The following is a 26,419-nucleotide window of genomic DNA, read 5'->3' as shown; positions in this document are numbered from 1 at the left end:
TCTCCACCACCGTGTTACATACCAAAGGCTACAGACTCCTTCCAACTGCAGCATCTCGGCAAGACCCTTTATCCACTGGTCCGAGTCCTGCAGTACCTGCCATTAGATCCACAAAGGGATTCAGGCACCGAAATCTGCTGCGGGGATCATCAAAGCTTCTAATCACAGGGCGACTAGAAACCAGAGACGCATGGCTCCTTGGCGGGGCAGCTCCCCAGAGCCTAAAGCCTGTTGCTCGGGCGCACGCCAGGGCAGAACGCGCCTTCGGGATGCCCGGACCGGGGGCTCCTCCCCCGCCGCGGCGGGCCCTGTGCAGAGGAGGGGGAAGGGCGCAGCTGCTGGCGCTTCGCCTCTCGTTCCTTAACACCTTAACTGTCGCCGCGCCCCCCTCCCGCCCCCGCTCTGGCCCGAGCAGCGCCGGACACCAGCCCGGGAGGAAGCGGGGGGGGGGGGGGGCCGCCCCGCACGGGTGTCGGGGGGCCGCCCCGCACGGGTGTCGGGAGAAGCCGGAGCCGGCCCCCAAGCGCTGCCCCGGCCCTGGGGACATCCCGCCCGCCGCCGAGAGAGGGCGCCACGGCCCTCGGGCCGCTACCTGCGCCCCGGCGCCCGGGTACCGGCGGCCGGGCCGGGCCACAGCCGCCCCCGGACGGCGCGGGCCGCCCTCAGGCAGCGGCGGGGGGCGGGCCCGGCCCCGGAAGTGACGCGGGCCCGGCCCCCCCGGCGCACCTGACTCACCTGGGCGGGCGGCGGCGGCGCTGCACCGCGGTGCCGGGCGGGCGGCGGCCGAGGAGCAGCTATGGCGCGGGAGAGCGGCTCCCCCTGGGCCATGGGGCTGCTGAAAACCTTCGAGGAGAGCGAGTTCGGCAGCTGGGAGAAGATCGGCTCGGGGGGGTTCGGGCAGGTGTACAAGGTGCGGCACCTCCACTGGAAGACCTGGCTCGCCATCAAGTGCTCGCCCAGCCTCCATGTGGATGAGAAGTAAGGGGCGGGGGGCGCGGGGGAGATGCGGGGCTGCGGGGGGGCACGGGGCTCCGGGGGGGCAGCGGGGCGAGGCGGCTCTTCTCGCGGCAGCGTCCCTGCCCCGGTGCCCCGGAGCCCGCAGTCGGCTGGGGGCTGCCCCTCCGCAGCCCTGCCCGGCTCCCGGCAGCTTAAGGATTTTTTTTTTTTTTCTTGTCATTACCACCCACCCACCCTTTTTTTTTTTGGCCCAGCGTACACAAGGCATGCAAACGTAGGGAATTGTGCTTAACAGTGGCTCAAACGCTTGTGAGGCCGAACGAGACGCTAACAGTGCTTGCCCTGCCGGCGCAGCGCCCGGCTTTGGAGAAACAGCCCAGGTGATGTAGCCCAGAGTTCCAGACCTGGGGAGCGCCGCTGAAAAAGGACAAACCAGGCCAGCCCAGCCCCGTGCCAATGCAGCCAGGCCACCGTAGCTGCAGCGCTGGTTGCCACCAGCAAAGGGTATGGCCATCTGGCTAAATGCAGCCCAGAGAGCCGCGCGATTCAAAGTTCCCTCGGCAAACGTGGCCTTTGCCGCCCTTAAGCGAAGCCCGGCCCGACACCTTCAGTTATATTGTACGTAATGGGGCTGGTGGCCCTCAAAGGGTAAGTGATGTTGCTCAGCTGCTTGCAGCAGCTTGGAAAGAGCCACCATGCAGCTGCAGTGTAGGTCTTGCCTGTTCCCTCAGAGCAGTTCGGAAAAGCATTTTGCCCTGCCCTGGTCGTGCATGTGGTGGCTTGTGCTAAAGCGTTATGCCTGCTGCAGCTCCAAAGGTCACGGAAGGCAGTCCTCAGCAGGAAGCGCAAGAGGAGCGAAAACCCTGAATGGGATCTGGGGGGGCGTCGCAGGCCTGTCAGGTCTGGCTCCAGCGAGCTCCCCACCTTGGGAAAAGCCAGCCCTTTGGGTTGTGTTTGCAGGTGCATTAGCTGGGACTCCCGTGTAGGAGGTGGCGGTGGTTAGCAGCGGGGTGAGCAGCGGGCTGGGGCGGGGGCGCTGGGATGTGGGTGCTGCAGCTGTGAGCACGCTGTCTTTCAGGAGCGGGTGCTGAATGGAGACGTGCTGGGAAATACGTTCTCCTGCTTCAGTTCAGGGCCAGCGCTTTTCTGTGCGTCTGCCCAGGATGAATCCCCACTGGGCAGTCCGGCGGGGAGCCGTACTGCATTGCAGGGAATGATACCGCATGGCGAGAACCCCTTCCAGCTTACCTGCCCTCTGTGACTAGTTATGGCCGACAGTGGAGGATGACCAGCTATGCTGTGCTCACGCAGTCTGTGTGTGATGGGGGCCTGTCAAGGGTGGCTCTCCTTTCCTTGGAGACGAAGGCAGTCAGGTGCGTCTTCAGAAAAATCCTTCTGTTTTGAGGGCAATAGTCGTTTCCCAGCAGGTCAGCGTCTGTGCTGACGGAGGTGAATATGGCCAAGTCGCGTTCATGGAGCTTTTCCAGCTCTACCTTGATCTCTGGGATCTCACGAGCTGATTCTGCAGTTTGTTTTTTGAGATGTGGGTTGGTTCAGTCACAAAAGGCTTCCCTTGTTGTGGTTCCAGCAGGAGGAGAGAGATAAGTTGGCCCAAGACTGAAAATGTTTGTAAGCTTGTCTTCTCCAAGATTACTAGGGTAGTGCCCTAGTAATTGGGGCCTAGCCTAATCTTGCCCATTATCTGAATTGCTGACTTTGCTGTAGTTGTGCCTTGCATAGTATAGTAAATGAGATAAAATGTCCTCTTCCTAAAAGGGGAGGGGTAGATTTTAGTGTATGCGTAGGGTAACTGTGCTGCCTGTGAATAAAATAGAAACTACCTCAGAGTTGCCCTTCTACCATTAAAACTTCCAAGTAGATTTCAGACTTGATGCTTATTGAGGCATAACAAAAATAGTACTGTAGCTGACTAGTTTTGCAGTTAAAATATCTCTTAAGAATAAGCTAGAACATTTGTTACGCTTTTCATTTGCAGAATACATCTAGAAATTTACTCAAGTTTATTTTCAGTCTGAGACAATGGATGCTGTCATCTATTTTAATATGAACAATTAATTTTGAGAGTTGTTACCAAATCTCTCTTAATATATTCAATGTGCAATAAAGAGCCACCTGTCCCTCAGTGGCTGTGAGGTGTGCAGATACTGGAGGGACTGCATGAACATACAGTGCAGTAAACAGAAACGCCAGGAGAATTTGGAAACTTTGAGGGTGTGGAGCTCCAGCAGCTCCTGGTTAATTTTAACAAACCAATCCCTGAAATGCTGATTTACTTGTTTCACTGCAGACTTTGTGCTTCAGACGCTTAAGGGGAGCACCAAGTAGAAATTGGAAGATCTCTGGCCTTTGAAACAGCTGCTTCCACAGAATAAAGCTAAGCTGAATTTGTGTATGCTTCTCCTTTGGTTCTTGGGCTGCTCTACCAAACCCCTTCCAGTAGTTGGTAGCGCTGCCCCCACCCCCCGGTCTAAGAAACTTGTGCCATTCAAATGGCAGGGTGGGGTGGGGGGCACCAACAAAATTAAATATTAGCTCTTTAGTTGGCAGGTTGAAACAAGCTGGTGCAATTACATTGTTAATCCAGGAGATTAACTTGACTAGCCATTTCTTGGAACTCTGTGAGGCAGCCCAGTTAGAAGAATTACCAGTGGTATCAGAAACATTAATTGAAAAACACGGAGGCTTTTTCTTATTTATTTGGTACCACACTAAACCCCAGTTTGTAGTGGCTTGGTGGTGGTAATACTCTAGTGTCTCTTACTGTGTTTCAGAGACAGTAAAAGATTTGGATTATTCCCTTGGCAGTTATCACAGTGTAGAGCCAGGTGGCCTCAAGCAGAAGAAAAACTGAATGTACAGCCAGAAGTGTTTTTACCTTTAAGGCCAAGCCCTCTCAGGCAATCGAGCCAAATTCCATTCCTAATGCCTTACTTGCTCCCACTTTCCATCTCCTGAGATCGAGTTTCCTGCATGGGACTCAAGATGCTGTCAAGATGGGGAGGTTCCATGTAAGCCTGAAGAAAAGTGTGTGTGACACAGAAAGGTGGAGGAGCCTCTTCCCCAGACTGGCAGTGAGGAGCGCAAAGTCTCTTCTTTTTACCCCCATTGGCCAGAATGGAAGTGTGGTCTGGAGAAGAAGGATGGTGAGCTCAGAGATAACAACTTGGAAGCCTTTATGGATTTCTTATAGCTGAACGTAAACATGCAGACTACGAGTATGAAGGATGTAACAGTCCCGAGAGAGGGTTCTTCACCGGAGGTGTTAACTGGTGGAGGTGTCTACAGGCTGTGGCTTCTTGAAAAGAAAAGGAAAAAGAAAAAAAAGAGCAAAGGTCTACATTTAATTCCCTCTGCAGGACCTGGATTTAGGAATGGCATAGGACTAAAAAATTCAGGAGATCTTAGAAATGCATTACTGTTAGCAGAGGCTGCATTTATTTGTGGTGAAGGTGAATGAATGCCTGTTCTGGCAGTCTCTGCATGTGTAGGTAGAACTTAATACTCACCTCTTGCCCCTTAAAGAATAGGGGTGAGCATAGCTGTTTGTTAACCTGTAATCCTTTTGTACCAGGGCTGTGCAGCAGAGATCTTTTAGCAGGGCTGAGATCTATGTTAACCTGAAAGATGGGATTTTCTGTTTTTTTGTTTTGGTTTGGGTTTTTTTTTTTTCCTTCCCCCCCTCTTTCCCCTAGACATTCTGCCTGACCATGCAATGGGGTTTTTTTGTCTTCTCTTATTCTCATTCTTCTCTGATGATCAACACTATGAAGGTCATTAAAGATGTACCCTGCAGAGCAGAGGTCACTGTATGCCCTTAAACTTGTGCCATGATGCAGATGGAAAGGGTCCCTGAAAAAATTCAGAGGTGGTGTAATTTTCTGGACCCCATCTTGACCACCAGCAGTCTGTAAAGAGGTAACTTACATTCCCCACTGAAAAGCAGCGTGGCTGTGCAAGGCTTGATCTCCCCTGGCTGGGAGAAGCCTGGCTGCTCTGTGTCTGGAGGTAGTTCACACAAACGGCCCCATTACAGGTTTTCAGGGCTTTTTGAGTTTCTCTGGAGCCACCTTTTTTGTCTCAGACTCCATTAGGGAAATGTGGTGGTAGTGGTGGGGGGAATATAAAAAAACTGCAAGGACTGCTTCGTGAGTTGAAAATTGTGTTTTTGTAACGCAGTGTTATCTTTAGGGCATAAAGATTGCACACATGCAAATCGGTTACAGTTGTAATTCTTGCTGTTCTCGTGGCAGGGTTTGTGGTACAAGGGTTGGGCCCTGGTACCTAGGGAGTGAGGCAGTGGGCCGGAGTTGGGTCCCTTGTCTCTCCAGGAGGGTCCAAAGAATGCAGCCCTATCCGTTTAGAGTCTGACTGAGCAGCAGACAGCTGTTTGGGGGATGTGGGAGGTTCCCCCGTTCACGTAATATTTCTGAATCCTTTGAAAATGGCTGTTCTACCATTGATGTCTCTGACAGAGATGCTATTTGGCACTGAACCCAGTACTTTATAACAGAAGCTAGCCCCATGCTGCTTGGCTGAGAAACCTCATAAGGAGCTTTTCTTTTCCTCCACTTTGGAGGGAAGTGTTTCTTGGTGATATTGCGAATAATTTTTAAGCACTGAGCAGCACACCCCACCCCCTGCCCCATCCCTTACTTTGATCTATTAAATGTGAGCCTGAAGGATACTGCAGCATCCTTTGCTGCAGCCTGAGCACGTGTGTATTGAGGTGATGGGCGCATGGAGAACACCTAAAACTGCCGAGTGCCAGTAGCACCTTGCACTAAGGGAAAAGGGAAGGGAAAGACCTTTCATCTTTGCCTGATGGAGATCTTGGTTTAATGAGCTGCTTGTGTTAATACAATTAATGCAAGTGCTCTCCAGCACTTGGCTAATGACCGAGTTGTATTTTGGCTCTCTTTCTTTTGTCTTTTTTCCTTTTCTGCCTTCTAAAGGTGACAGGGGCCTGTATTTGAAAACTGCCGGTCTCCCTGGCTATACCAGATCACTGGTTGATTCGGTGTTGAAGCTCTGGGTCTGGGAAGATGCTAAAGGTGGCAATTGTTCCAGGGTTTTATTTGAACAGGCAGATCAGATAAAGGGCCCTTGCCTGTTAATTCACTAAACTAACTGGGTCTGGTCCAAGAAGAAAGGGAGCTTGTTTACATTTTGTTCAAAGTGGGAATTCTCTCTTCATAGGGGAAATGTCCTATGTTCAAGCAGCTGATCTCTGTGATTTTGGTGATGCTCTCTGAGGCTGTCGTTAGCCCAGGAACCCCAATCCCGGGAGCCTAGTGGTTCTTGTTAGGCTTTAGCTGTTGCTGCATTCTTGCCTTGCCTTGGAGGGCTCAGACAGGTATTTTACATCCCTGACTCCAGAGCCCAGCCTGCTGAAGCCTGGTGAATTATGCTGGCTATGCATGTGGCTTGGGGGCAAGGAGTTGGTTGTGTTATTCATAGGCGCTCCCTTCCAGCGTGCCAAAGAGCAAACTGGGTACTTGCCTACAAAGGCAGTTATTTCACAAGAAAGTTGCTGTAGGGAGCAGCAGGAGCCAACATGGTTAATAGACAAGGTTTCCCTTACCTTCCCCCCCCCCCCCCCCCCACACACACACAGTGTATACATCCCTCTTAAACCATTTTTCAGCATGATCTTGCCTCTGAAATAGGTCTGCTGCTTCTCGCTAGGCTAGACTCGCCCCTAGCGTGGAATGTTAACTGCATCGGGTTATTGCAGGCTGCTGCAGCTGGTGAGGAACAGGCAGCAGACCATGCTCCCAGCCTTGTCTGGGCGAACATCAACTTTGCGCTTCCCACAGCAGGTGAAGCAGAGGGGAAGGGGATAACGCGGTTGCAAGAGTGTCCTAATGCAGAGTCAAAGGGTTAAATGATGGCTCCCAAAATCGCTCCCACATGGGAGCACTGAGGGTCCCTTGCAGGCTGCTGGTTTCAGCATGGGTGGTGCATGCTCCCCGTGGGGCATCCAAGTATGGGGGGGAGGTGGGGGAGATATACGCAGGAAGGGGAAACTTCACTGCGCTAAGATTGAACTCGGCATTCTCCTTTTAGAAGCAAAGAGTGCTGCTAGCTGTCCTGGGGTTTTTAAAACCCAACAAGCCTGACTGAGCTGATAGCTCTGCCATGGCAGAGGCTCCCACAGTAGTAACTGTCATCACGTGGTAGTGGCACGTGGCACAAACTGCAGCTGGGTTGGCATCGGTCCCAGGAATTTTTCCAGCTCTTGGGGACTGGCAGAGGGGGCAGGTGACAGAGCTTTCTGCCTTGCAGAGGGTTTGAACCTGTTTCCTCTGATCAGTTATTGCAGCTGCTATGAATGTTCTCTCTGAGCTTTATTTTAAAACCTGATGTCTTCCAGGACAGCTGGGCATCTCAAAACGCCTGCGTGAGGTGGGGAGTGTCAGAGCAATAGTTTCCTTCTTTTAATCTAGGACTCTTTTTACCAGGCATCTATGTTAAAACTTTGTCATATTGTTTCAGGTACTGTTTTCCATTAAATAACTTAGACGTCTTGGGTACATTGCAAGAGCTGTTGTGTAATAAGAGAGGCTCTGTTCAGGAAATACTGCCTATCTGGCCCCTCTGTGTCCTCTTTTGTGAGTCGGTGGGTGACAGCAACGGTGATGCATTGGCAGCTGTGGCCCAAAGCTGCTCTGGGTGCAGCCCATCATCACTAATAATGTAGTTTTTGACGGACTGAAGGTTCCTTCACCCATCACGTGTGGCTCCTTTTTGTGGGTGCAGTTGACCTGGGGACAGGACCCTTGTTTCCTCTTTCCAGCTTGACACCCAGTGGGTCCTCGTGGGCTGTTGGAAGGCCGTGTGTGAGGTGCAGAAGGAGGGCATAGCAATTAAGGGTCTCGACCTGGGAGGCTGTAGTTTGGACTGAGTAATGCTTAGCACTCTGCAGGGTCAGGCTGAAGTGACCTGTAAACAACCCGGGGTGCTCATTACACGTGCTGGCATGCCAGGAGTTTTCAGCATCCACTGGAGCTGAGCGAGCATAGCATTGGAGTTGCCAAATCTGGAGTCTGAGTAGAAGGAAGCTTTTGCTGTGTCCCCCCAGCTACAGCAGGTGGCTTGCTGCCCTAAATAGTGGGTCCTGGGGATCCCTCTCCCAAGGCCAGGGCCTGTGCCCTGCCAGCCTGCACCAGCGGGGCAGCTGAAGCAATGCTGCCTGTGCTCTGTCTGAGTAACGCGGTCTTATGACTCACAGAAAGTTGATGACTTTAGCCCAAGGAGTTACAGCAGTGGTAAATCCGGGCACTACATGTATTGTCCTTATTCTTAACAGCACAGCATAAACATCAAAGCGGGGAGATGGGTTTTACGCCAGGGATATTTGCGCTGTTGAAGGGTACAACTTGCCTGTGGTTCAGCAGCTGTGAGCTGCCTACCATTAGAAGCATAAAACAAAGTTAGTAAATGTGGAAAGATGCCTGGAGTCACAGTCTGGTGAGATGTAGCATGGTTCAGCCAAGTGATGGTCATGAAATGTGTTCAGTTGCGTAAGAAATGTTTTTGTGCGTGTTGGTGGGGGGGGAGAAGGAGGAGGAGAAAACAGCTTCTCCAACCTTCACTTTCTGTTCTCTTCTACCCAGGGAGCGCATGGAGTTATTGGAAGAAGCTAGGAAGATGGAAATGGCAAAGTTTCGCTACATCCTTCCTGTTTATGGCATCTGTAAAGAGCCAGTTGGCTTGGTCATGGAATACATGGAAACAGGGTCTCTGGAAAAGCTCCTGGCTTCCGAACCTTTGCCCTGGGAATTGCGCTTCCGCATCATCCATGAGACAGCTGTGGGGATGAACTTCCTGCACTGCATGTCCCCTCCGCTGCTCCACCTGGATCTCAAGCCTGCAAACATCCTGCTTGATGCCCACTACCATGTCAAGGTATGCACTGGGCATTGTGTGCCAGGGACCCACCTTTGGATATTCTTGCATGGCTCCTGCCAAACTTAAAGGCCTGGAGAAAGCAGCAGCATTGCTTTTGAATTAGAAAAATGCCCACCGACCCAACCCTTCCCATCTCCAAACTTGTCTACCTGAGTTATGAACTATTTTGGTACACAAATAGAGGTAGAGTTAGGGAGCTGGTGAGAATTCTCTTGAAATTTTAGGAGGGTGCTAGTGCAGTGAACTCTGATTTTGAGACCTAGGGGGTCCTGCTATATATTTCCTTGCAGTAGGGTCATGAGGCAGATGAGAACAGGGAGAGAAAAGCAGTGTGAGCCTCTAAATCATCTCTGCCAATTCCAAAGCTCCCAGTGGTACCCTTGTTCTGTTTAGGTCCTTCTGGCTTTGTATATTCCATTAAATATGTAAATCTCATCTACAGCTGGTGTCCAGAGAAGCCTTCCCAGAGGCAATTCATTTTCTCTTTCATTTGCTCAAGGCATATACAGTAAAAAAGTATTTCTGTCCTGACTGTTTATGCACACCAAAGGTCACTTAAGGGAATATTTGTGGCTGTATCAGCGTGAAATTCTTCCTGTTATTCATTTCCAGAGTAAGCTAGCAAACTTGTTGGCCTTCTCTGTTTTAGGTTCTGTTTTGACAGCTGGACTAAGGAGGTTGCTCTTGCTTTCTGATCCTTCCTTTTGGGAGAGGACAGACTGAAATAAATCTTTTTCCTGATTCTTGTTTTTTTGGGTGGTTCTTTCCCCCCACAAATCCATGGCCAAACTCTTAACCTTAGAACTGCAGGATTACTCATGCTGGATAGCTGATATAACTCAGTACAAGTAGTCATAGATTTTTATCAGTTCCATCATCCATCTGCTCCCTGTTTTCCTGTCCCCCTCAAACTGGCCAGATGGCTTTGGTCTTGATGTACCCTTTTAAAAATAATTAAGTTTTCTTTAAATAAAACCATCTCTTCTGATGTCACAGGAGGGTTGGAGAGGTGTGTGCCTCCAATGAAATCACACCTGTGTCAGTCTCAGCTTTTTTTAGTAGGCCATTTAGTGGTTTACTACTTAAGATTTCCTTTCTGAGACAGGAGGCATCTACAGGTGGTCCATGGTATTATGACCAGAACATCAGGATCTGAACTGTTGAAAGTATGTTCTTACACTTTGGTGCTGAGAGGCCTTTGCTATATATTTATTTACCTGAAGTTTGTGCTTGCTTGCATAACTTCTTGAATTCCTAATTCTTGACTCATCCATGAGCCAAGATATGAAGGCTGTGTTTTTCTCATTGTTTCAGGAGGCTGAAATGCTGCCTGATGTTCTGCCTCCTGTATAAGCTATGCCTGGGTGGTGATGTAATAAAAGGGGGTGAAGTGCAAAATGTACCAAAAAACCCCCACCATTTCTGGTGGGGTCATTGCTGACATCCCTAAACTGTTGCTACTCGCTCTGGATATGGAACACATGAAGGTTTTCAGACATTTTCCATTAAGTTTGGAAAGGAATGGTCTAATCCAAACCTTTTTCCAGCCAGCAGTCTTTTACATCTGCAGGCATCTTGGAAACCCCTCCATGCAGCAAAGCAGACATAGGAACCTGTGTGCAGAATAAGAGATGTACATGCTCTGTGAGCTGCCTTCACTTTAAAAATGTGCCCCCAAACCTTCTTTTTGTGTGATGTGAAACTTGTAATTAAATTTCAGACCCTGCAGCTTGATTTAATGTGCATTTTCTTGCTGGAGGGCTAATGGACCTGATAATTGAAGTGTTTTTACCTTTTAAAGGTTAGCGTTAATTTAGTAGGTGACCTGTCTCTAATAGAATCTTAAGGTGAGTGCAGAGATGCTGCAGACTGAAGAAGAGGAGTTTGGAGGTGGGGAGGACTTTTTATAAACTGTTTGCCCTTGAGCCAGGAAACAGGCAGTCTTTCAGTGGAGCACATTAGAAATGCTTCTGTGCCATATTGCTAGTTAAATGGAAACACGCCCTTCTTTTATGAGCACAATGCTTACTGTAAAAACCCCAAGTGAGGAGGATGACTAATGCAGTGGTGTTATACAGAACTTATCATCAAGTGGGTGCCTCCATATCGTAAAGCCGTCTCCTGTGTATTACATAAGTGCCTGCTGAGTTTTGTTCTTGGGATGATAATTAAGAGGATGGGATTAGCCTGAGCGCAGAGCAGGAATATAGATAGACAGATACTAACTTTTTCAAAGGCATGTTAAGGGATTTTAAATATGTGTATATAATATGTACACCACAAGGTAAGGCTTTGCAGTTTTTTGGAGGATGGATACATGCATGCCTCCTTCCCTGCAGTGGTGGTATAGCTCGGTACTGACAGGAGCCTTAGCCCGGGGGCTCTCTTCCCAGCCATGTCCTGCTCAGTCTTGGTTGCCTTAAGCAGTGTGGTTTGCTTTGAAGGATTATTTCATACCCAGGCAGGCATTGCTAGCAGGCATCAGCCTGCATGGTTTTTTCCCCTTAATGTCAACCTATTTGTTCTCAACAAGATCCTCCCCGCCCCTTTCTCCAGTGTTCCATGTATGCAGCCTTCCAATACTTACGAGCTGTTGAACACCTAGTTTTTGTTTAACTGGACCATGTCTTATGAGCTTCTTTAGCTCTCCTGCCCTCCATGTGTGTTCTGGATGTCTCTGCTGAGCTCCCGGTGTTGTGGCAATGACAAGTGGGGCACTGGTGCTGTGGAAGCAATGCCACATTCCAGCGCTGCCCTTGCAGGCTGTTAGATTGCTCATTCCCTGCTCCAATGTGATCTCTCTCCAGGGCCCTCAGCAGGAGAATACACCCCTCCCATGCAGTTATCTCGTACCCTAACTTGCTGCCAGCTACCATGCATGCATGCTCTCTCTATTGCTGCTTCCCGGTTTTTTTAGCTTCAATATCTCTTGGTTAAGAGTGTTACTTTTTGTCCAGGTATTTAAAATGAAGTCAACCTGCAACTTAATACTTTGGGGCAAAACCATTATTTGTAAGTTCTTGTTTCTCTTATTATCTAGCCTGGATTTTACAGCTCTTCACCTTGTCATATATATGTATATATACCCACATGTGTACATGTGTGGGTACACTCATACAGAGGCAAATCCCACCAGTTATTTTTTCATCTCCCAGATTCTGTTTTTAAAGTATTTGAAATGGGATGACCTGGTCTTGTCTGTGCACTGCTCTAAACTGGCTGTATTTGCTTTTATTTTTTTTCCCCCAGTGCTCTAGTTTAAACCGGTGTGAAGAATGAAGTTGCTGCTGTTGTCATGCTGTGCTGATGGTCTTACTAAAAACATGGATAGGTTGCCTCTGTGGTTTTCACCCTTATTTGCTTCAGCTGAAGAAGAAGAGGCCGCAAAATTTTGTGTGTGGAGTTAGTTGCCTAGTCAGGTGGCAAATTTGTTAATCAGAAAGCTGCTTAATGTAGGTCATTAACTGTAGGTCAAAGTAATACCCAGAGGCCAGGCTGGTAAAGGGTGGGTGTCTCTCTTTATTAGACTAGCTGATGTAGTTAACACAGCCACTTCTTTTTTTTTTTATCAGCTGCAAATGCTCTCCTGTTATTAGAAATGACAAGAGGCTTTGTTGTTTTGTGCCCCTTCTCCCTGTTTCCCACCCCTTCTGCTCAAGGTTTCCACGTAGGGCTGTTGTTACATGGCTTTTTAATCCAACCAACAAAGCTGGTTTTCACCTTGATCAACTCTCTAATTGATCTAATTGTGGTGGCACAGAGGAGGGAACAAGACCATCCCTGTTATGATAATGCAGATTTATGATGGATTAAAGTGGATGTTTGACCATGGCTTTGGTTTCTGCAGCTTCTGAAGAGACCATTACAAACATCACACCTGAAACAGGTTTTGAGGAGGTAAGGTTTTAGGGCAGGTTGGAAAAGGATGGAAGTGGAGTCTATTTCAGAAAGACTTCATTTATTAGCTAACTGAAGCGTGTTCATAAACACTAAAGTAAAGACATTAGTTTGAAGTGCAGATGCTGGTTGTGTCTACGCTTGGAATTAATTTTTATTTCTAATTTTTAGTAGTCCAAATCTGTGACTCGTGTAAGTCTCTTAAAAATTTCTGGCACTTCTTAAAGAACAAAATTGAAACAAACGGCCCTTTTCCCCTACACCAAGAAAACCAAACAAGGCAAACACCCCCTGCCATGGCCCCTTAAGCACCTGAAGACCCCACAGACAAATGGGGTGGCATTCTCAATATCCGAGTGCACAGAGACAAATACTGGATATGTCAGCAGCAATTAAAAATTAATCTGATGGCTTTGTTACCCATTTGATGAAGAAAACCTTTTGGTGAACTCTATACCTGAGTCCATTGCAGTGGGTTCTTCAGTCTCATTTGCAGAAAAATGGCATGCAGCATCAGAAGCTAAGTGCACGCTTCAGGTTGGCCTGTCAGGAGTCATCAGTGAAAGCATGTTCCGGGCACTAATTTTGCTCCTGGGAGCTAGGTCCCTGCACTGTTTGGGAATAGCTGCCTTTAGAAACCACTGTAGTTATGTGAGCATATGTACGAGTTGTTTGGTTTTTTGTGTTTTTTTTTTTTTTTTAAAAAAATCCAGAAAATAACTTGACAAATTCAAAGCATCTAACACTTTGCAAGTGAGTGGGTTTTTTTTATAAACTAGAATGGAAATTTCCACAAGTGACAAAAGCAGAGAGAGGCCTGTGTGTACAGTATTCCTGATTTAAAATAAACAAAACCAAAAAAGAAAGAAAGAAAAATCTTCAGATCTTGGAATCTCTCAGTAAAGCAAGCATGGCTGGGAAGTGGGCAGGAAAACATTTTTACCACTACCATCACCAGTTGCTGCTCACGTGTGTGTTCTGGTGCAGACCTTTAAAAGGGCAGAGATGGAGCGAGCTGTCTGAACATGAACAACCCTACTGTCTGCGTGGGCTTTGGCCAATGTTTTTTCTCTCCTTCCTACCTCTCCACCACGTGTTTTGCATGAAGCAGTCTGTCGCCTCTGTGTCTCCTCCTAACTGCTGATACTAAGTATGCTTTTGAAGCGTGATGGGATCCACCTGAACTAACTGATGTGAAGAGTGAGATTATGGGTTCTGTGGGATTGTGGGGCAGGGCAGAACCCGGGATGGGCTGTGAGGGCTAGCGGGGATGTGGAGGAAAAAGTGGGGAGAGGTGCTCCACTTTCACTGCCTTTACCAGCAGGAGTGCCTTGTGTTGCAGAACTAGATACCTGGCAAGCAATTTAAAGGCAAAATAGGCAAGTTAAATGGCTGTGTCTTCCACCCACTGCACAGTTCCCACTGATGTTTAGAAAAACTGCATGACTAAATACACCATACAGTGTGGAAAATTTACCCTAAAGGAACTAATAAAAGCCACAAAAGCTGTCTGCAGACTCCTACCATTTTGTTGCAGTCTGGAAGATAACAGTTCTTCAATTTCCAGTGCTTTCTGCAGAATTTGATATGGTTGAAGCTCTGGTCTACAGATTAATTTCCTGTTAATTGGTATAAAAGCTAGTCCTTCGCAGTATGTAGGGGCAGGATCACAAGGGAAAGTTCTTGCTAGCCGCGTGTGTGTATGTGCTATGTACCTTAGCTGTTTCTTGGTTTGTAGGCTGGGCATGAGACCTTTTCTATCTAGTGTGCTTGGCCTCCTGTCTTAGCCCCTAGCCTTAGATTCACACAGCATACATAGCTGGTGGCTGTTAATGCAGGAGCGTCACTGTGCTGTCTGTATTTCATCTTTGTTTCTTAACTTACACAGTAGGAAACCCGGTGCTGTTTAGACAGAGGAAGGTATATTGCTTTAATTATATCTGCATGCCATATGGATTTCTTGAGGTGTATACAAGCCTCTGCTTCACATTAATCAAAGGATAGCAGCGCTTCACCAAGTTGGATCTGTTCAGACTTGCAGCAGTTGGTTCATTTATTAACCTGACACCACGGGCTTGTGTGATGTGGGAGTTGTGCTTTTGTTCTGCTGTGGAGCACTACGTGCCCCAAACTCATGCAGCACTTCCTGGGGCAGTTGATTCAGCTCTACCCTGGGTAGTCTGGCTTGCAAACCTGGGTTTTCGACTACTTACTGTTTCCCTGGTCTCTAATGCTTGGTTTGCTGAGGAGGCCAGCAATCCCCCTCTATAACAGTGTAGCCCTACAAGCATGAGACGCTATTCCTCCAGATGACTTTGCTTTTTTCCTCCCCCTCCCACCTACCCCCCCCACCCCCCCCACCCCCGCTTTTTTTTTTTCTTCTCAAGTAATTCCCCCATGACCCTACAGATTTAAGATACAGATGGACAACAGGTTGGATATACGTATGTGCTGGGTACAGGACTTCTGCAGCTCCTGAGGTTGCCTCTGTTGAGCTCTTTGTACCTGGGAGAAGTTCCTCCTGAAGCTGTGTGGGTTGCTTTGTTTGGTTTATGGCGAAGGGAGATTCCTAGTGTTTGAAGACCAGTGGCTGCGTAGCCTGCCTGTTCTCCAGGAGGCTGAAGCTGGCAGCAGTTTGCTCCCTTTCCAGTAATGAATGCATGTTATGACTAGCTTTGCGGTATCTTTGGACAGAAACTTCTGAAAGTGTAAAGTTGGAGCCTATTTAAAAAAAAAAAAAAGCAGCTTTTTTTTAATTATGCTTATTGTTTTGAGGGAGAACTTTCTCAAAGGAGAAGCTGTGAAGATCAAAAGGGGAATGAGTCACTGAAAAACCTGAGTATTTATTAGATAAAAAGAATGTTTATGTCGGGGTGTGTGTGTAATCTTATCTTACATGTAGACAAAAATCAGTGGGCTGAGTGGTCCAAAAAGACTTGACTTTTCTTGAAATTTTCACTTAGCATAATAGACATTTTTGACCAGTGGGAAATAAGGCAAAGGAAATTCCTTGCCTGTTTGCTTCATGATTGGTGTGCCTTTGAGAGCAAATGAATGCATATTTGTTTGACACTTCAAATTAAAAGTGGAGGTGTGTTTTCCTTTTTTCAACTTGCTGTCACTTGTTTTCTTCATTTCAGCTGTGTTCACTGTGTCACTGCACCAACTTGCCATGCCTCCTAGTTGCCAAAAAGAATTCCCTGTGTGGGTTTTTGCAGGGGGGGGTGTTTTGGTTTGGGGGTTTTTTAACTCTTGGGGCCTCTGGTGTTGAGCTTAGCCCTTGCTGGCATGGTCAGTTAACAGTGAGCGATATTTGAAAGAGCAATTCTCTTCTGCTCAGTGGAGAACTCATGGTCTTCATGAAAACAGGTGCTCAGAATACTTAAACATAGCATACAGTGTGAGGTTACGTAGGGAAAGGGGTGGCAGGACTAATAATTACATTACAGTAGTTTGCACTGGCTAAATTTGACTAGTTTTAAATTACAATACATTGTCTTAACTGTTTGTTGCATTTGCTACGTAATGGGCTAACATGCTGCTGCTTGCAGAAAACTGCTTGCTTTTGTTGTTGTTTTGGGGTGGGTTTTTTTTTTTTTTTTAGCTTAACTGTAAAGAAAAACCTACCATACTGTAATGCTTCCAGAGATGTTTTCTTAGCTTTGTATTTCTGAATGGCAGCTTGCTATATTTTGTTGGGTCATCCTGTTACATCTGCTGTTCTTTACAGAGCATTTTTTGTTAATGCCTCCAAAGTCTAACAGTAGCGTGCACTTCTCTTCCCCTCTTCTTCCTCCATTTTTTGCAGATTTCTGACTTTGGACTTGCAAAGTGCAATGGCTTGTCCCATTCCCATGACATCAGCATGGATGGCCTCTGTGGCACAATTGCATACCTTCCTCCAGAGCGCATCAAAGAGAAAAACAGGTGTTTTGACACCAAACATGATGTGTACAGGTCAGTTAACTATGAAAACGCTTAAAAGTACTTTGAGTAATACTGTAAGTTGAGCCCTCTTTTTCTGGTTGTAAAACCTAATTAAGCATGAAACCCCTAAATCTACTTTGAGCCTCATCTTGCAAAGGGTCATGTTTGCTTTGCTTTTTGCGAAGTCTTCATAGGGTAGAGGCCTTTTAACAAACTGCAGCTAATTCTGGGTCTGGAATGTTACCATTCAAAGTAACACTTACTTATTAGCAACTGGCATGGGAGGCACTCTGCCCACCTTTAATTTCCCCATCAAAAGGTACATCCTGACCTACTTTTCGAGTCTATGACAAAATTCTTAGTTATCTTCAGTGGATTTCATCATTAGGTCTTTGGTTCTTCTTTCATGGTCAGATTATTAGGAAGAGGAAAACATAGCTGTAGATTAAAAGATATGTCATATTCTAAATGGAATACGTTTCTTTAAAGTCATCTTGCAGGTAGAAGTACTAAATAAAATCTACGGTAATGCTTTGCTGCTCTCTAGTTTTGTCAGCGTTGGTGTGGAGTAGTTGATAAATGTTACCAAAGAACTCAGCAGCCTCCAGCAAGTCCCTATGTTTGCTGCCTCAGGTTCTCCCTGGAAAAACTAGACTTTCAAATCATGGTTCTTGGCTGCGTCTTGCTGTGTGTGTTCATCAGCTGAATTAGATGCAGAAGTGAAGGACAAGGAAAAAGAACAGGAAAATAAAGTGTACTTCTGTTAAGTTTTTTTGGCTTTTTTAGTTGGTGTTTTATGATTTTTTTTAAAGCTTTTCTATAATTATTTTTTTCTTTTGCATTTATTTGTAGCTTTTCCATTGTGATTTGGGGAGTTCTTACACAGAAAAAGCCTTTTGCAGGTAAGTTTGATGTACTGGGTTGTGTTGGCATTTTTTTTTTTCCTTTCACCTCTTGATAAGCACTATTCCTGCCCCACCAGTCCCAGATTACATGCACGTCCTCCTAATGCCTACAGCCTTGTGTGGTGGACACTTCTGAACTCGCAAATGTGATCACAAATGGAAGTCCTCCGTTGTCCTACACTGTGAAAGCTGAACCCGTATTGCCGTGGGGGGCCCTAGTCTGCTGGCGTTTGCTGTGCAGACCCAGGTTAGCACGTGGCCCGTGCAGACTTCTGACATGTTTGCAGCCAATGAAGAACAGCACAGAGCAAAGCCAACTGGCAGGCAACTGTGCTGTTTTCAGAAACGTCTTCTCTGTGGAGAGGTTCTGTAGTTTATTTGTAGATTGTGGGTACAGATCTGCTCTTTAAAAAAAAAAAAAAAACCAACAAAAAACCACCAACAAAGCTGTCTGTGAGAATAAGCCTTGTTCCACCCCACAGTAAATGTACCAATCTACAGGCAGCTATTTATTCTTTGACTTTTCCTGTGTGTATGACTAGCCTGTGTGTAGCAAGCATGTTTGAACAGGTTCCGGTCTACTATTAATTTTTCTCCAAGTAAGAGATCCCATTTAGCCCAGTGGTTGAGTTCAGTCAAAAGCCCTGTTACTGCACTTCCTGATTTGTGTTCTTCCTTCACCTTTTATGAAAAGTTCAAGTACCTGGCCTAAATAAAAGCTGTGGTTCAGTTTTCTTACAGCAGATACAGAAGTTCTGAGAGGTAGCAAAGAACCATTTTTTTTTCCTTTGGTTCTGTGTGTTTCATGGGTGGAAAAAGACCAAGAGTCACTCACTGATGATTGATACATGGGAAGCAGGTGTTATGCATCAACAAATATATTGTAGGAGAGTAAGACCAACAGCTTTTTCCCTGTCGATAAAAGAAAGCACTCTAAATCTAGAAATATAGCCATGAAGACAAAGTTGCAGCCTAATACAGTTAATGCTCTTAGACAAAAGAGAAATCATTCCTTTTGCTGGGAAATCTTAATTTATGTGCTTTTGCTTTACAGAGGAAAACAACATTTTACATATTATGGTAAAAGTAGTTAAAGGCCACCGCCCAGAGCTACCTGCTGTTTCTAAATCCAGACCTCATTCATGTAATAACTTGATCAAACTGATGCAAAAATGTTGGCAAGATGATCCTGGTGAACGGCCAACATTTCAAGGTAAGATTTCCTCGTAACTTGGCTGCCCATTTATTCTTCTATGAGTCACGTTATTGCTCAGGACTCTGTTAATCCATGGGTAAATGCTGTGAACCTCTGTGACAGGATAAATAGAGCACATTGTATGGTAGAGACAATGATACAGGTCACTTATTCATTTGTGGAGGAAGGGATTATCTGGGGACAAGTCTGACCATGATGGTGTTATGTAAACACGTCACGAATAAGACCTGTGCTGAAGCAGCTGATCCATTTAGCCAGAAATTATGTTCAGTTCTGATTGTGTGTATCAGGGCACATGCCATGCCAAGTTGGTGTGGTTTTCACCATACCAAAGTGTTGAAGGCCCTGGCTCTTGAAATTTACTGTTGTGTGCTGAGAAACTGAATTGGTTTATTGTAACAAAACAATTTGTACCATCATTTTTCTGCCAATAAAATGCAATGTTGGTGAAAAGCTTGAACTTGCCCAGAGCATCTGTTATGAATTCAAATGTGCAGAAGGATGTAGCAAGTGCTGTCTCCAGGTAGTTTCATTTAGTATTAATAGGAGAGATTTGCCTCTTCCCTCTTCTCCTGCCCAAGCAAGGTATGGGGACTGAAGGGAAGAGTGATCTTGTCTTTTTAAACACATATGCCTAAGTTTTCCAGCAGTAGACTGGTTCCCATTTCACAGTCTTGCAGTGTAGCCACCATCTAACATCAGTCTGGTCTGAATGTGAAAATGAATTGTTCAGTCAGCCCTATGCACTCTTTGCTTAGCTACACACTTGTACCTACCGATGAAGTGCTAGGTGGAATAGTCAAAATTGGAGTCTTTCTCCCATAATGTCTCAAGGTGTTAAGCTCTAATGACAGATAAGGCAGCAGGACATTTCAGAAAAGTCTCCTATTAAAAGAAAAAGAAAAAAAAAACCCACCACAAAACCTTCTCTTGCTTTCTTCAAAGAAATCACTTCAGAAACAGAAGCCCTTTGTGAAAAACCAGAAGATGAAACAAAAGAGATGATAACTCAGGACCTGGACACCAAGAATTCCCCAGAGCAGCAATCTGAGGTATTTTCTTTTTCTGCTTCTTGTTCAAGTACACCAGGTTTTGTGAGGAACAGGTTCCTCTGTGACCTGTAACTTCCTGAGCAACCTTCTGTATTCTGCGTTTGAGCACCTTCTTGCCTGATGGAAGTGGATCTTGGTGAAGGACTGGAATGCAAAAGTGACAGCAGATGCATGGACCAGCACAGGACTAGACTGTTAAGGGAGAGCAGGACAGTTAGGAAATAAAGGCTGGAACTATGTGGGTGTGACTGATCTTAAAAAACGCTGTAGGAGAGAACAACCATGTGGCTTTAGTGGCTGTATAAGTACTGATGAAAGCTGCCTTCCTGCATCTGAAAATTTTCAGTGACGTTATTCATAGGTTTCATTTAATATGAACAGTGTTTAAAGGCTACCTGCAAGCTAACAAACTTGATTTTCTTTACTGACCTTTCTAAAGTGCTTGTGTACTTCTCTTGAAGGGGATTTCTGCATTATCCCAGACGAAACAGGAGCCTGCTCTACCATCAGTTAAGGATTACAGTCTCTCAGAGTTGTTGTCCCAGCTGGATTCGGGGATTTCACAGACTATGGAAGGCCCGGAGGATCTCAGCCGCAGCTCTTCCGAGTCCAAACTTGCCTCCAGTGACAAGCGGCTTTCAGGAGTTTCATCTGTAGATTCAGCTTTTTCATCCAGAGGCTCCCTTTCCCTTTCCTTTGAAAGGGAGAGTTCAGGTAATGGTCAGGTTCTTCTTTGTTGTTGTTTTTTTGTAGTTGTTTGGACTAGGGCATATGGGAGTCAGTGGGTTGGTGAGTAGTCATATGAAGAATAGCATTGTGGAAATCACTGTTAGCTTTGCTTTCTCTTGCTGTCAGCACTACAAATTTGTTTACTGGAGGTAGTTATTTAAAAAAAAAAAACAAAACCAAAGAGGTGGTTCCTAGACATGATCTAATGACAAATAATAAAATTCATTTGGTTTTGAAAAGTGACCTGACTTCCCATTAAAGCCATTACAGAATCAGTCACATAAAGGTTGGTTGGAAGGGAGGTCATTCAGCCCAGCAACCTGCTCAAAGAGGGACTAAAGCCAATGTCCAGTCAGGGCGGCTGAGTCTGTGGCTTTTTCAGTTATACTAAGCCCAAGTCTGAGCGCTTTTGTTGTTGTTGAGAAGACTCAAGCCACCTTCTCAGTAGCCCCCACGAACATTGTGATGAAGACCTCTGCTATTGTGCACACACCCCTCCCTTTTCAATCCAGTGCTGCAAAAAACAGGCATCTGTTTTCCAGTTAGGCAAACAGTGATTAGTGCAGGGAGATCAACCACAGCATCGTTCATTTTTGATTTCATATGAAACAGAATAAGAGTAAGTGACCTGAAATTGTTCTGAAACTACTATATGGGGAAGGATTTTTTTGGCAGTCAAGTCTTTGCTGATGCCACCAGATATGTCAGCCACGTGCAAGTAAAGTTTGGCAGGTATCAGAACTGTGATGGTGTCTTTTTACCAGAATAGTTTGGGTTGGAAGTGACCTTTAAAGGTCACCTAGTCCAACCCCCACCCCGCCCTGCTATGTGCAGGGACATCTTCAGCTAGACCAGACTGTTCAGAGCCCTGTCCAACCTGACCTTGAATGTTTCCAGAGATGGGGCATCTACCACCTCTGTGGGCAACCTGCTCCAGTGTTTCACCACCCTCATTGTAAAAAATTTCTTCCTTATATCCATGTAGATATTGGTACTACAGACATACAGAAGAGGAAGCTAACGGAGGCCATTTTATCTGGGGATACCAGCAAGCTGATGAAGATCCTCCAGCCTCAAGATGTTGACATCGTTTTAGATGGGAACGCCAGTCTTTTGCACTTGGCTGTTGAGGCTGGTCAAGAAGAATGTGTCAAATGGCTCCTCCTGTACAATGCTAACCCTAACCTCACCAACAAGAAAGGATCCACCCCTCTTCACATCGCCATTGAGAAGAAAGTTAAAAGCATTGTGGAGCTGATTATGGCTAGGAAAATCAATGTTAATGCCAAAGATGAAGATCAGTGGACTGCTCTTCACTTTGCTGCCCAAAATGGGGATGATTTCAGCACCAAAATGCTGCTTGATAAGAATGCATCCTTAAATGAGGTAGATTTTGAAGGCAGAGCCCCCATCCACATAGCCTGTCAATACGGCCAAGAGAATATTGTGCGGATCCTGCTGAGAAGAGGCGTTAATGTGAACATCAAAGGAAAGGATGACTGGGTGCCACTGCACTATGCTGCCTGGCAAGGTCATCTCCCCATTGTAAAGCTTCTGGCCAAACAGCGGGGTGCAAACGTGAATGTGCAGACCGTGGATGGAAGGACCTCACTACACTTGGCTGCTCAACGAGGACACTACCGTGTTGCTCGCCTTCTTATAGACCTAGAGTCAGATGTCAACGTGCAGAACGCACTCTTACAGACTGCTCTCCACATAGCTGCTGAAACTGGCCACACAAGCACATCAAGGCTGCTCCTTAAACATGGTGCAGACATTGAGGCAGCGACAGCAGAAGGATACACTGCTCTGCACTTGGCATCTCGCAGCGGCCATTTAGCAACAACAAAGTTGCTGATAGATGAAAGGGCCAGTGTTCTAGCTAGAGGCCCTTTAAATAGGACAGCGTTACATCTTGCTGCAGAAAACGGGCACTCTGAAGTAGTAGAAGAACTTGTTGGTTCAGAAAACGTCAATGTTTCTGACAGTGAAGGGTTGACAGCTCTTCATCTGGCTGCACGAGGTGGGCACGTGAAAACAGTTGAGGTTCTTCTGAGGCATGGGGCACACATTGACATGCAAAGACCCACGTGTCAGACCCTGCTACAGCTTGCTCAGCAGAGCAGTAACAGCTCGGTTGTGTTGTTAAGTGAGACCTAAGCAAAAGGTACAAAACTTCCTACCTTTCTACCTGGTGTGAGAAGGCTGATGGTGCTTGACTCATGAGGGCCTTCTTCAGTTGTGCAGTGACCCTGCTCTTCAGCAGAGTCAGCTGATGGACTGAGATGTAACCAGCAGAAGCTACTTCTGTTTGAGTGTGTGAGTGAGAGCACACATGGACTAAGGCCAGATGTAAGGCTGAGAGCTGGAGTCTGCCGTGCTTGGTCTGTATCAGTCATTCTGCATGTGCCTGCCCTGTCTGTACATTGATATTCCCCTCCTATGGATGTTGTGAGAGAAGGATGCAACTTACAGGTTTCCCTCGTGCCTTTTTTTTTTTTTTTTTTTTAATGTGCCAAACTAATTTAAGAACTAACATTCTGCTTTTTTATCCCTGCCAAAAAAAAGTTGGCATAGATTCCTGGTTTCTTGCAATGATCTATATTTTGGGCTGGGAAGCCTCCAGCGTAAAATAAACACAACATAAATCTGTTTGAAATTAATGCAAGAGATGAGGAAAGGGCTATTTAAGATATAGTTGATCATGTTTCAGTGTTGGAAGGTACTCTTTTTAATGGAGACATCAATTACAGATTTCCATGTACTCAAAACTGGTGAGGCAGACTTAACTGACAAGGCAGGATCCCAAAAATACATAAGCAGAAGTAAAAGCTTAACACGGTATCTTCATATACAATCCTACCTTGTATGTATTCTAAGATCAGTAAGCTGAACTAGGTCCTTAGTGCTTTGTCTTAAATGAAAAAGTTAAAAGCTAAAATTCATACTGGACTGTAACTGGATGGTATATTTAACACCATTATACTAATTTGCAAAACAATGTTTGGAGGGGCCAATGACTAGACTGATATACTGTGTATATAGTAGTTCTACCTGTCGTATGCTTTTTTTCTACTGAAGAAAATAGATTGCTTAGAGTGGGTATGTTTTAATACACCTTTTAACTTCATTCTTTTCAAAGTTGAAATGTGATCTGTTATTAATAAAAGATTGTGTTCTAATCTGTGTATTTTGTAATTGTTAGAGCAACTGAAAACCCATTTACCAACAAAAACCATTTACCAGCAGCAGCACAAAACTGTACTGGGCTTAATGATGTTGAAGCCCTAACTGTTGACATATAATGCTGTCCTCAGTTTTACATTCCCTTTAGCTTTTATATGGAATGTAAGGAGCTTGAATGAATTGGAGGTGTTATTTACAGAATAAATTTGTAGAAATAACCCCCATATAACCTAGTCTCTATGCACCTAACTTGGTGTACAACTGTGATGCTTTCCTCTTATGCTGTAGCTGTTCTGGGAGTTTAGTTTTTCTCCTCATCTTGAAACAGAGTCAAATGCTTTTGCATCTTCCCTGTTGACTGGTGGGCTGCTGCCCAGAGAGGAGGTACCTCACCTCTCCTTGGCGGTGTGTTCCCACCACGTGTGCCACAGAGCAAGCAGTACTGTTACGCTTTGCTCCCACCTTCCCTGACAGGAAAGCTGCTCCTGCTCAGGACCTTTTTTTATATACCTGATGGCAGTGGTATGAATGTCAGTGCTACATCAGTATCTGATTTTAGGAGTCAAAGTGTTCCTGTGGGAATCTAGCCCCAGGAAAGTCACTACTTTCTTTAAAAAACAGCCTCTTGTCATGGGAGATGGTAGTGGCTGAAGGTGATAACCAAAGGATGGGTGCTTGCAGAGGGGGCAGGGAGCCTGCTGCTGTTTGATACTGTTCCCAGCTCCAAGTAAGTACCTCTACGTACCTGCGTACAACTCCCCTAGTTCAATTTCTTGAATTTCAAGACAGTTCACTGACTGCCTAATGAAACTGCATTAAATAACAGATGGTGAAGTCATGCTCGTGTCAATATATGGAGGTTACGAAGCAGTATACTTGTTACTGGAGTATGGCAGTCACAGCAAGCTTCCTAAAGATTCTGACAGTGAAACTTCTCATTAAACAACAAAAACTAATTTTCTGACTACTTCCTTCAACCTCTTTTGAGGCCAATAAGATTGTCATGTTTTATTAAACTGTACTTTTAATCAGGCATTTTTAATAGCAAATTCAACCACTGACCACTTAGTCTCCCAAGTCCTGTGCCACTGTGATTAAACACCTGGCCTGGCCTAGCCTAGCCCAGCACACACCACATCCTTCTATTTCAAAGTCTTCCGAACAGTGAGACTTGAGATATTTTAATTCCAGCAGTATTTGCCTGAACTGCAAAAGAGCTGTAAGACCAGGTAACAGCAGTCTTGTGCCTCCTAATAAAGGAGGTGCATGCTGGCTAGGCAAGGGGAAAGTACACTTATAAATTGCTTCTAAAACAGCTCAAGCACTCCTTTGCCAGTACATTCCTTCAGTGCCTAATAATAATAGCACATTAGCTTCTAATTAAACATGAGGCCACACTCATGAGTCTTTATTTTCCGTGCCATCTTTCACAATAACAGGCATCAGCTATGCATTACATAGAAGGCAACACAGCTGGCACTGGGAAAAAAAGAAGGGATTGCAATGACACACTGCCAGTATTGGAGTGGGTATTTGTCCCTGTGAACCAGCCTTCCTTGGGGGCAGGAGGGGTGAACAGGGGTGAATAGCACTAATGCAGCAATTATGAATTACTGTTTTGTAAAGATCTCCTGCGGGTGGCTTTCCTGGTTGTATTTGCACGCCTCTGACTTAGCTGAAGTCCTAACTGGGCTGCTGACCTAAAGCTTACAGGCATTTCTTTGCCTCTTTCCAATCTTAGCCATGTTCTTAAAGAAAAAAAAAGAAAAACAAACCCACAGCAAAACCAACAACAAAACCAAACAAAAAATACAAGCAGTATCAGGCTTACTTGCCTACAAAAAAAACCCCAAACAAACAAAAAACCAACAACGAGCCAAACGACCCTCTACCAAAAGAAAAGAAAACCCCAGGCTCCACCATAAATGCACACTCAGTATCACTTGACTTCTTCTCCCTGGCTGAGCTGGCAGGTTGAACTCAGCTGCCCCAAATCTGAAAGGAAATCCGTTCCCCACACCGCTTTCTGCCAGCTTCCCTCCCTCGACTCCAGCTCACACCCTGAAGCAAGCCAAGGCAACGGTGTGAACCAGCTCCTAGGCCACGGGCTCTGCCCACTCACCCACCAGCTCCAGCCTCACACAAGCCTCTCAAACGTGCACAAAACCCTGCATGCTCAGGAAGTGAGTTGGAGAGGTGGTGGCAAGGCACAGGGGGCTCCATGGAGGCGAGTCGTGTTCCAGGTTCCCCATGCTGCCTAACTGCTCCCTTGCAGCAGAAAGGACTGCAAGAGGAACACAAGTTCCTCTTGCTTGCCTCCAGAATCAGGTAGAGGTTCCTTCAGGGTTTCTGCATTCCCTGGGCTCGCCTGCTTCCTTAGGGCTTCTGACTGTGGCCCCAGGTGACTATTTCAGCCTAAGGAGTAACAAATGTAGGAAAAAAGAGACAGTGAAATGGTGTCAGTGACCATAAGCTTCACCTTTTCATCTCTAGACACGCTTTTTCAACCTGGCCTCTGCCTGCAGGCCTGTGGTAGCATAGTCTGGGTTTCTGCCAGCACCCGCTGGTGCCAGCCCCCTGTGCAGGAGCCCCAGCAGCAGGGAAGGTGCTTCACACCA

At 46.1% G+C, this 26,419-nt stretch overlaps 1 protein-coding gene across 1 annotated transcript; it reads left to right on the top strand.

The window, feature by feature from the left end:
• The first annotated feature begins 736 nt into the window (after positions 1–736).
• Positions 737–23,797, top strand: RIPK4 (receptor interacting serine/threonine kinase 4). Its single transcript, XM_037378225.1, has 8 exons — positions 737–978; positions 8,595–8,886; positions 16,595–16,743; positions 17,566–17,615; positions 18,673–18,831; positions 19,780–19,886; positions 20,348–20,600; positions 21,601–23,797. The coding sequence occupies exons 1-8, from the start codon at positions 797–799 to the stop codon at positions 22,773–22,775; spliced, it is 2,367 nt and encodes a 788-aa protein (XP_037234122.1). The 5' UTR covers positions 737–796; the 3' UTR covers positions 22,776–23,797.
• The last annotated feature ends 2,622 nt before the right edge of the window (positions 23,798–26,419 follow it).

Source organism: Falco rusticolus, chromosome 2, assembly GCF_015220075.1.
Source record: "Falco rusticolus isolate bFalRus1 chromosome 2, bFalRus1.pri, whole genome shotgun sequence".
NCBI classification, from domain to species: domain Eukaryota; kingdom Metazoa; phylum Chordata; class Aves; order Falconiformes; family Falconidae; genus Falco; species Falco rusticolus.
This window is presented reverse-complemented; position numbering and strand designations above follow the sequence as displayed.

Coding starts and splice junctions, on each gene's coding strand:
- RIPK4 (XM_037378225.1), top strand. CDS start 797: ATGGCGCGGGAGAGCGGCTCCCCCTGGGCCATGGGGCTGCTGAAAACC. Junction 18,832..19,779: donor TGAACGGCCAACATTTCAAG/GTAAGATTTCCT, acceptor CTTTCTTCAAAG/AAATCACTTCAGAAACAGAA. Junction 20,601..21,600: donor CTTTGAAAGGGAGAGTTCAG/GTAATGGTCAGG, acceptor ATATCCATGTAG/ATATTGGTACTACAGACATA.